General features: G+C 47.3%; 1 protein-coding gene and 1 long non-coding RNA gene across 2 annotated transcripts; one reads left to right on the plus strand and one right to left on the minus strand.

Annotated features, from left to right (window-relative positions):
• Positions 1-13: 13 nt before the first annotated feature.
• Positions 14-676, plus strand: LOC135292800 (uncharacterized). The gene is made up of 2 exons (XR_010354965.1): positions 14-109; positions 427-676. It is a non-coding gene; the product is annotated as an uncharacterized LOC135292800 (long non-coding RNA).
• Positions 677-1,116: 440 nt separating this feature from the next.
• Positions 1,117-8,151, minus strand: LOC135292832 (uncharacterized). Its single transcript, XM_064406904.1, has 2 exons — positions 7,483-8,151; positions 1,117-5,477 (listed from the first exon to the last, which is right to left on the minus strand). Exon 2 carries the CDS (start codon positions 3,355-3,357, stop codon positions 2,200-2,202), a length of 1,158 nt encoding a protein of 385 aa, XP_064262974.1. The 5' UTR covers positions 3,358-5,477; positions 7,483-8,151; the 3' UTR covers positions 1,117-2,199.
• Positions 8,152-10,719: the final 2,568 nt, after the last annotated feature.

The following is a 10,719-nucleotide window of genomic DNA, read 5'->3' on the forward strand; positions in this document are numbered from 1 at the left end:
GATGTGGATGAGGATGATGAAGAAGAGATGGACGTGGATGTGCATGAGGACGAAGAGATGGATGTGGATATGGAAGAGTCCATTGAGGACATGGATATTGATTAAGAAGGTGAGGAAGCGGCCATGATCTTGGCATGAAGAGCAATGCCAGCAGCAGGACAGGCAGAGTGGGTCTCCTGCTGCCAGGCTGGGGCTGGGCTGGGTGCTCCCTGCTCAGGGACATTGTAGCCAGGGCACTGGATTCTGGTGGCCATCCACAGCCCGTCCTGTGCCTGCTTTGCTCCACACAAGCTCCATGCCAGACCCAGCCAGGCTCAGTTCTGGTAGCAGAGTCCTGCTGCTGGGTAAGCATGTGCCAGCCTGGGGGCACATGCAAGAGCCCTCTGTGCCTGACTGGAGTGACCGTGCCATTTGCTTTTCTTCCAGGTGCGATGGACATCACCGACAGAGGCACCACCCTTTTGTATATATGTTTTACACTTTGTTGTTGTTTTTTAGAATATAGATTTTAGGGCTATTTTGGACTTCTGTAAATACATTTCACATAGTTTTGCTAGGTAGGTTTTTCTCTATATATGTTCTATCAATTGTTGTTGTTACAAACATTCTTAGAATGTAAATATCTTCTGTATTTTTGCTTCTGTTCTTCTGTAATAAACAAATTTTATTTTTCACATCTCAGTTCTCCTTGCATTTGCTTCAGGCACAGGCAGCATTTTGACAAGTTGTGCTTTCCACTTGCTCCAGGTTCCCAGGGCTGGAGGTCCCTGGCACAGCCTCCCCAGGAGTGGGGGTCCCTGTGCACAGAGGGGTCCCACTGACAGAGGTGAGCCTCTCCTTGCAGTTTCTCTGGACACACTTGGGAGCTGTAGGGGCAAAGCCCAGCGTGCCCTGGCCCATGAATCCCATGTTGGAGCAGGGCTGAGCCTGTGTGCTCCTGCAGAGCTTCAGCCATGGCTCTTCCCTGGGCAGCCCCAGGGCTAAGGAGGGGGCACTGGGCTGTGGGCACCCTGAGGGGCTGGAGCCAGCCTGGAGGGAGCCTCAGCCCCACATGGACCAAGATTTCCTTTGGAAACCCTCTCTGTCCCCAGACTCTGCTGAGCACAGATCCTCCTAGTTCAAGGTGTGAAGTTCATTGGCACAAATTTGTCCCTTGGACTTTGTCCTGGTTTAGGGAAAATTTGGGAGATAACCCCCAAAGGGGCTTCTCTACAAAAGCAGATTCAATTGCCCCTCCACCCTCCAACCAGTTTGGGAGAAAATATCTCCTTGGAGAAAAAGTGGAAAGAAACCTGTTTATTAAACAATAGAACCCAAACAATATTAAACAACAAAACTTTTCACTGATCCAAAAAAACAAGCAAACTCAGAACGGCCACCTCCCTGGGTTGCAGCTCGGCTCACTCAGTCTTTGATCAGTCTCTCTGGTGCTGGAAATGCTGCTGCCCAGGCCCAGACAGGGGGGCTACAGGTGGAGCTGCTGGTGCTCTTCTGGGTGTTCAGTGCAGAGCAGGCTTGAACAGGTCCAAGAAAAAAGGAAAAAATCACAGTCCAGGGAACTTCTTTGCTTCAGCTAGGTAAAACTAACTAAAAGCAAGAAAATAGGGAAAAAGGAGCTCTGTCCGGCTGTCTGTCCATCCGCAGAAAACACAGTCCAGGAGCAGGAATGTGGAGGAGTGAGAGCAGTCTGAAAACAAACTGTGCGCTTCTTCCCTCCCCTCTTCACTGTCTGGAAGAGAGTCTTAAAGGTGTAAAACATATTATTCAGTATAAACAGAACAAGACGATTGGGGATAAAAGCATCATATAGTCAACCCAGGACATTCCACCCCTTATCCCCATATCATCGGCTTACTACTAAAACTAATATATATTCTTACTCTACAAACACATATATTATACATCTAATATACAGCTATACACAGACAATGGTGGTAACATTCAGCAAACAGTGATATTTATACATAGTTCTCACCCAACAATCAGATCTCCCTGAGGTACACATCCTGTTCTTCCATCTTTTTGCATTATCCACCATGTGCAACCTGGTCCCTGAGCAAAAACAACTCCGCAAATGGGTTTGTCTGTACTCAAGGTAGGATTGATCCAAACTGTCTTCCCTAACAAACCCCTGACATGTACCACTGGGACTTTGTCTCCATCTACTCTATGCAAAGGCTCAGATTGGGCAGGGCCCAATCAGTTAGTAGAGCCTCGGGTATTAACTAACCAGGTGGCCTTTGCCAAATGCTGCTCCCAATTTTTGAAAGATCCCCCACCTAAGGCTTTTAAGGTGGTTTTTAGCAGCCCATTGTACCTTTCCACTTTTCCCGCAGCTGGTGCATGGTAGGGGTTATGGTACACCCACTCAGTGCCATGTTCTCTGGCCCAGGTGCTAATAAGGCTGTTCTTGAAATGAGTCCTGTTGTCTGACTCAGTCCTCTCAGGGGTACCATGTCTCCACAGGACTTGCTTTTCCAGGCACAGGATGGTGTTCTGGGCAGTAGCATGAGGCACAGGGTAGGTCTCCAACCATCCTGTGGTGGCTTCTACCATTGTGAGCACGTAGCACTTGCCTTGGTGTGTGTGGGGCAGTGTGATGTAGTCAATCTGCCAGGCCTCCCCATACTTGTACTTGGACCACCGCCCACCATACCATAGGGGCTTCATCCGCTTGGCCTGTTTGACGGCAGCACACGTCTCACAGCTGTGGATAACTTGAGAAATACTGTCTATGGTTAAATCCACTCCTCGGTCTCGTGCCCACTTATAGGTGGCATCTCTACCCTGATGACCTGAGGCATCATGGGCCCATCGAGCTAGGAATAACTCTCCCTTATGCTCCCAATCTAGGTTTGTCTTGGACACCCCTATCTTTGCAGCCTGGTCTACCTGCTCATTGTTCTTGTGCTCCTCATTAGCTCTACTCTTGAGGACATGGGCATCTACATGGCGGACCTTCACAGGTAGCCTCCCTACCCTGGTAGCGATGTCTTTCCACTCTTCAACAGCCCAAACTGGTTTTCCTCTACGCTGCCAATTAGCCTCTTTCCACCTCTCCAGCCATCCCCACAGAGTGTTGGCTACCATCCATGAATCAGTGTAGAGGTAGAGCTTTGGCCACTTCTCTCTTTCAGCAATGTCCAAGGCCAGTTGAACAGCTTTGAGTTCAGCAAGTTGGCTCGATCCATCTTCTCCTTCAGTGGCCTCTGCAACCTGTCGTGTGGGGCTCCATACGGCTGCTTTCCACTTCCGATTCATTCCTACCATGCGACAGGAACCATCAGTAAAAAGAGCATATTGTGTTTCTTCCGCTGGCAGTTGGTTATATGGAGGAGCTTCTTCAGCATGTGTCATTTCTTGTTCTTCTTTATCAGTGAGACTGAAGTTTTTACTTTCTGGCTAGTTTGTAATTATTTCTAGAATTTCAGGGCAATTCAGCTTTCTAATACAGGCACGCTGTGTTATGAGAGCAATCTACTTATTTTATGTAGCACTGGTGGCATGGTGGGTAGAGGGAACTTTTGCTTTGAACATCCACCCCAGTACTGGTAGTCGGGGTGCCAGGAGGAGTTGTGCTTCGGTGTTTATTACTTCTGAGGCAGTTTGGACTCTTTTATAGGTTGCTAAAATTTCTTTCTCTGTTGGAGTATAGTTGGCTTCAGACTTTCTGTAGTTTCGACTCTAAAATCCCAGTGGTCGGCTTCGAGTCTCTTCAGGCACTTTCTGCTACAAGTTCTAGGACAAACCATGGTTCCCGGCTGTAGAATAGAGCACATTTTTCACATCTGGTCTTGTTTTGACTGGGCTAAGGGTTACTGCATGAGCGATTTTTTGCTTAATTTGGACGAAGGCTTGTTGCTGTTCAGGGCTCTAGTGGAAAGTGTTCTTTTTATGGGTGACTAGATAGAGAGGGCTCACGATTTGACTATATTCAGGAATGTGCATTTTCTAAAAACCTATGGCACTTAGGAAAGCTTGTGTTTCCTTCTTGTTCGATGGTGGAGACATTGCTGTTATCTTGTTGATGACATCAGTGGGAATCTGACGCTGTTCGTCTTGCTACTTTACTCTTAGAAACTGGATTTCTTGAGCAGGTCTTTTGACTTTGCTCTTCTTGATGGTAAAGCCGGCTTTCAGGAGAATTTGGATAATTTTCTCTCTTTTCTCAAACACTTCTGCTGCTGTCTTCCCCTATATAATGATGTCATCAATATACTGCAGATGTTCTGGAGTTTTACCTTTTTCTAGTGTACTTTGGATCAGTCTATGGCAGATGGTAGGACTGTGCTTCTACTCCTGGGGCAGTCGGTTTCAAGTGTACTGCACACCTCTCTAGGTGAAGGCAAACTGAGGCTTGCATTCTGCTGTCAGCGGAATGGAGAAAAATGTATTGGCAATATTGATAGTGGCATACTACTTCGCTGCTTTGGACTCAAGCTCATACTGGAGCTCTAATATGTCTGGTACAGCAGCGCTCAGTGGTGGACTCACTTTATTTAATGCACGGTAGTTAACCGTCAGTCTCTATTCTCTTTTAGATTTATGCACAGGCTAGATGGGGCTGTTGAAGGGTGAGTGGGTTTTGTTGACTATTCTTTGGCTCTCTAGCTCTCGCATCATCTTATGGATGGGAATTACAGCATCTCGAGTGGTTTTATATTGTCGATGATGTACTGTGGAAGTGGCAATTGGTACTTGTTGTTCTTTTCTCTTTAGAAGCTTTATTGTAGATGGATTTTCAGACAGTCTAGGCAAGGTATTCAATTGCTGGACGCCCTCTGTTACTATAGTTGCTATCTTAAATGCTTACTTCAGTCCTTTTGGGTCTTTGAAATACCTACTTCACAGATAATCTATGCCCAGGATACATGGGGCTTTTGGGCCAGTCACAATAGGATGTTTCTTCTACTCATTCTCAGTCAAGCTCACATCAGCTTCTACTAAAGTGAAGTCTTGTGATCTCCCTGTCACACCAGCGATAGAAACGGATTCTGTCCCTACGTGTCTTGATGGAATTATGGTACACTGTGCACCAGTGTTGACTAAAGCTTTATACTTTTGTGGTTCTGATGTGCTAGGCCAACGAATCTATACTGTCCAGAAAACAAGATTTTTTTTAGCTTCTACTTGGCTAGCGGCAGGGCTCCTCTAAGCTTGGTTATCTTTCTTTCTTTGGGCATATGTCTTAGAGGTTTTTTCAAGGGGATTAGACATGTCATTATTATTATCATACCTGGCAGTTTGGCTATGGGTAACTGGAGCTGCTTTCCTTGTGGTGGAACTTCTTCTCTGAGCTTTGTCTTCTTTTAATTCACGTACTTTTCGGGCCAGAGCAGCGGTGGATTTTTCATCTTATAGCTTCATGTTTTCTCTACAATTACGCAGAAAGAACCACAGCTCAGCTCGTGGGGTGTACTTTCTTTCTCCATCTGGGGAACGTCTGCGTTGGGTACTAGAACCTCTGATCTGTACTGCTGAGATTTGGAGAAGGTTTTCTTTAATCTCTTTTCTAAGCTTCTTATGATTCTTTTTTATCTTATCTTCTAATCTCTGCAGACGTGTTTCCACCGCTGCGATTCTGGCATGTGTGGGGCTATGCACAGCATCTGCATAAGCTCGGAGTTTCTTTGCCATGTCAAGCACAGTCTCATCCGTGTTATCTCGCTTTATGATAGCTAGAGCAGATGCATATTCATGTGGTTCAAGTTGTACTAGTTTTCGCCACATCACAGATGTGCATGGTACTAAGTCTGGATTTTTAGTTGTTATGTCATCTGAGAATATAATTTCTCTTATTGTTATTTTTTTCAAGCGTTGAATCTTTTGTTCTATGGTTTTTTACTGTGTTTGCTGCATGTAGAGATCATCGGCACACAGGTATCTTTGTGCTACACTGTTTAAGACCTGTACCCAGAGGCTGTGAGGGTTAGCCCCCCTCATCATGCTTTGGTCAATGACAGGATCATGTGACAGGGATCTCAAATGCTTCGCTTCTGTGTTATTCAGAATTGTAGCTTCGCTTGCAGCATTTTAAAGACAGACTAACCAGCTAATTATGGATTTATCAGATCGTCGGGTGTAATCCTTCCTTAGGCCACGCAGGTCTTTTAGGGAGAAGGACTTAATATTGGCTTCTGATTTTGTGTTAGTTGCTTTGACTCCTGATTTTATGTTAGGAAATGTTGAGGGTCTTTCTTTTGCATCATCATCATTATCATCTATTGGTCGATCGGTCTTGTCTGTGCACTTCTTACTTTTAGTGCTAGTAGCAACAGCTATTGGTTGAGGCTTATTGTTTGGTTTAACCACTGGCTTAGGTTCACTATGTGGTTTAGCTGCTGGTTTTGAGCTTGGGGTGTTGGTTGCAACTTGAGCGATTGGGATAGCTCTTGATGTATCTCCCTGCCCCCGTTCCTCGGTCTGCTGCCCTAGAGTATCTAGCAGTGTACGATAAGCATATGCTAGGGCCCAGCTCACTGCAATGATCCTTTTCTCCTTAGGGCTATCATTGAGATACTTCTCTTTCAGATATTTCCCCACCTCAGCTGGGTTCTGAATTTGTTCATGGGGAAAGTCCCAGACTATAGGGTCAGAGAATTCTTTCAGGATTTGGCTCATATTTTCCCATTCTCCACCCCACTCAGGATTCTCCACACGTGGGTCTACTTCTGGGTCAGGGTTCTCATCAGCTCTTCTAGACATCTCAGCCCTCATTCTAGAGAAGCTGCAGACCATATAGAGGAAGCCTACTAGATTAAATGCCAGAAAGATGGTCTCTTTAATATTCAGGGGAAACTGAACATTCTCCAAAAGTGACATAACAGATTCAAAGGAGAAGAAGGAAAGGAAAGGCTGGAAAGCCTCATTCCTTGCTCCTCCTCTAACCAGCTGGGTGCAATTACTAATAAATTCCCAAAACATACTGCTAGAACTGGGATGCAGGGTAAGACGAAGAAACCATAAACCATACATATCGTAAACAGACGCCAGTATTTTTGTAAACGCCTTATAAATCATTATCACCAAGGCTAACACAATAGCTAATCTAATCCATGCCCCTTTACCGCAAAAACTACGTGATAGGGACAATAATCCTAGTGACCAGAAAGGTATTGAAACCTCAAAAAGGTCTAGAGACCAGAGCCACATAAAGGCCTCCCCAAGAGACATTACAAATTCAAATAACATGGCTACTGGGTACTTTAACCTACTACACACCAAGCACAACAAACCTACAATCAATAAAGGGTTTTTTTCCACTTTCTCAAGCCACGCGTTGGGCGCCACTAGCTGTATTTGTCTTGGTTTAGGGCAAGTTTGGGAGATAACTCCCAAAGGGGCTTCTCTACAAAAGCAGATCCAATTGCCCCTCCACCCTCCAACCGGTTCAGGAGAAAATATTTCTTTGGAGAAAAGTGGAAAGAAACCTGTTTATTAAACAATAGAAACCAAACAATATTAAACAATAAAACTTCTCACTGATCCAAGGAAAGCAAACTCAGAACAGTCCTCTCTCTTGGTTGCAGCTTGGCTCACTCAGTCTCTGATCAGTCTCTGGTGCTGGAAACGCCGCGGCCTAGGCCTGGCCAGGGGCTACAGGTGGAGCTGCCGGTGCTCTTCTGGGTGTTCAGTGCAGAGCAGGCTTGAACAGGTCCAAGAAAACAGGAAAAAAATCACAATCTGGAGAACTTCTTTGCCTCAGCCAGCTAAAACTAACTAAAAAAAAGAAAAAGGGAAAAAAGGAGCTCTGTCCGGCTGTCTGTCCATCCGCAGACAACACAGTCCAGGAGCAGGAATGTGGAGGAGTGAGAGCAGTCTGAAAACAAACTGTGCGCTTCTTCCCTCCCGTCCTCACTGTCTGGAAGAGAGTCTTAAAGGTTTAAAACATATTATTCAGTATAAACAGAACAAGACGATTGGGGATAAAAGCATCATATAGTCAACCCAGGACAACACTCTTCATGGCAATGCACAGCGTTTGGAGTTCCACACAAAGACCCATCTCTGGCCTCATTCATCAGCACTTGAAGCAAGTGTGCTCCGGCCTCTGGGAGTGCAGCTCGCTCACACGGGCTCACTGTGGACACGCCGCAATCACACAGTCATTGAGTGCACCAGAGAACCTGGCCTCTAATAAAAGGCAGGAATGCCACAGCCCACCCAACCCAATGCCTTGCATGTCTCTACTTTTTCCTTCTCCTCTCATCTCTCATGTCACTTTCCCCATTTCCTCTCTCTGCCAGCTTGGCTTCTCTCTCTCCTGGCTGCAGCTTCAGCCACATGTGTGACCCTGCAGGAACAGCCTGACCCACAGGGAAGTGGGAGAGGACTCTTTGTCAGCAACTGAAGTCACAGAACAAGGGGGAATGGGATGAAACTGCAAGAGCTGGAATCCATTCCATGATGGCAAGAACTTCTTTCCTCTCAGGGTGCTTGTCCCTGACACAGGGACCAGCGCAGAGAGGCTGTGCATACCCCATGCCCACCAACATCCAAGGCCAGCTTGGACAGGGGCCGCAGCAACCTGCTGTGCTGGGAGGCTGCTCAGCTTGCAACCAGATGATCTTTAGGGTCCCTTCCAGGCCAAACCATTCAAGGATTTCATCATTCCACCATGCCCATCTCCCAGTGTGGAGCGGCCCTGAAACTTCTGTGACATCACAGCTCCCACAGTGTTCCAGGTGGAACGTCCAGCACCTGGAAACCACCACAGCAGACACTCTGCCTGCTGCCAGCGCTCAGTTGGCGCTCGCTCTGCGCTCTGCCCGTCAGCACTCAGCTGTTGCTGCTGCTGCCTGGCCTTTTCCTGCTGCCTGCTCTGGAGCACCAACCCCAGCAGGATGAGCACTGCTGCGCCAGTGGAGGTACTGTGCCATTCCAGGGAGGAGGCAGCCTGCTTGAGCAGGCTGCAGCCATGTGGGAATGGATGGTGTGGGACAGGAACCCCACTGTGAGATTGTGCTGTCTCTTGCAGACTAACAGAGACACTGTGGTGGCGATGGAAGTGGACATGGTGCTGAATGAGGAAGAGATGATGGAGGTGGACGTGGAAGACCAGGTTGAGGAGATGGAAGTTGATGAGGAGGATGACATCGAGGCGATGGAAGTGGATGAGAAGGATGAGGAGGAGCCCATGGTCCTTGGATGAAGATGGAGCCCCACAAGTAAGACAGGCAGATGCTCCCCATGCCCTGCCCACAGACACAGTGGCTGCCCTGGCGCCAGGCTGGGGCTGGGCTGGATGGCCCCGCTCAGGGACACGCTGCCCGCAGGGGGCCTGGATTGTGCTGCCACAAGCACCAGCCCTGGCCTGCCCTGCACTTGCCTGGGGCCACACCAGCCCTGCCAGCCCTGTCCCAGCTCCTGGGGCCCAGCTGGGCCCAGTGCTGGCAGCTGACTCCAGCTTTGCTTCTTTCTTCCTTCCAGGACTGATGCAGATGATGGCTGTAGATATTACGGCGGTGTATATATGTTTGAAAAGTTAGGATATTTTTGTAAATACGTTCTTAGGTTAGTAGTTCTTTGTAAATATGTTTTGAAGATTGTTACTCCATAGGATCCCATGGAAATATGTGCAGTAGATTGTTGTTGTTGTTGTTATGAGGATTGTTGTAATGAAATGTGTTCTGTAAATCCTCGTGTTTGCCGATGTTCAGCAAATAAATAATGATTCTTTATAAAACTTCACTTCTCTTTCTCATTCCTTTGGGCACTGTCAGAACCCCGGACCTCCCCCTGACCATCCTAAATGATTCCAGCCCCAGCCAGGGGGCTTTAAATCCCTGGCAGGGGGTTCAGAGACCCTGGCATGTAGCCAAAGAACCCTGGGCCTTTGAATTTAACCCATAAAGCATGTTACCACCTTTATGTCAAGAATTAAAAGTCACAACAATTTAGATAGTCTAGTAATAGTAATCACAAAGTGAACGGAAAACATTTAGAGCACTGTAGACAGAGGTTTGGAACCTTGTACGAAAGAGTTTGGTATTATCTACATAGATAGAAAAATTTGGGTGTACCCAGTCCTTCCTCTTTCTTCTCGCTAGCATCCATATGAAAGACGATATTACCATTCACATATTGGTTTCAAGTAGAAAGTCACTATCTAACTTAAGTAATAGCTATTAAAACATTCTTGTAAACATAGTATAGTCAGGTTTTAATATAAAAGATAACACCAACCCAAGAGGCAAAAAGAGTACCTTAAGCTGACCTGCTGAACAAACCTCAGCAGGCCAGCAAAAAAATGTTTTAGACAAAATGTAAAAATCAACCTTAAGAGAGTGAAGCACATACTTCTCAACTCTTCCTTCGACAGCTAAGTTAGAGAAAAAGAGACTTCTAACGTACCTCGAAATCCCCTCAACCAAAGAAAACCCAAGAGGCACAGGCAGCGTTTGCACAGTTGGGATTTCCACTTGCTCCGGGATCCCGGGGCTGGAGCTCCCTGGGGCTGCTGCCACGGCCACCCCGCGGCTGGGGCTCCCTGTGCACAGGGGGTCCCACTGACACCACTGCTGCCGCTGGCCACTGCTGCTGCTCCTGGGCTGGGGCACAGCCGCGTCCCCAAGAGCTGAGCTCTCACCAGCACAGAGGGGGCTCTCGCTGCACTGGCCCCTGCAGCCATGCCACCAAAGCAAGGCAGGAAACTTTCAGCCACCCTTCCTGCTGCAGCCACAGCCACTCCTGGCTCCAGAGCCGCCATCAGCCCACAGG

The sequence above is a fragment of the Passer domesticus genome, unplaced genomic scaffold (assembly GCF_036417665.1).
Source record: "Passer domesticus isolate bPasDom1 unplaced genomic scaffold, bPasDom1.hap1 HAP1_SCAFFOLD_51, whole genome shotgun sequence".
Lineage (NCBI taxonomy): Eukaryota > Metazoa > Chordata > Aves > Passeriformes > Passeridae > Passer > Passer domesticus.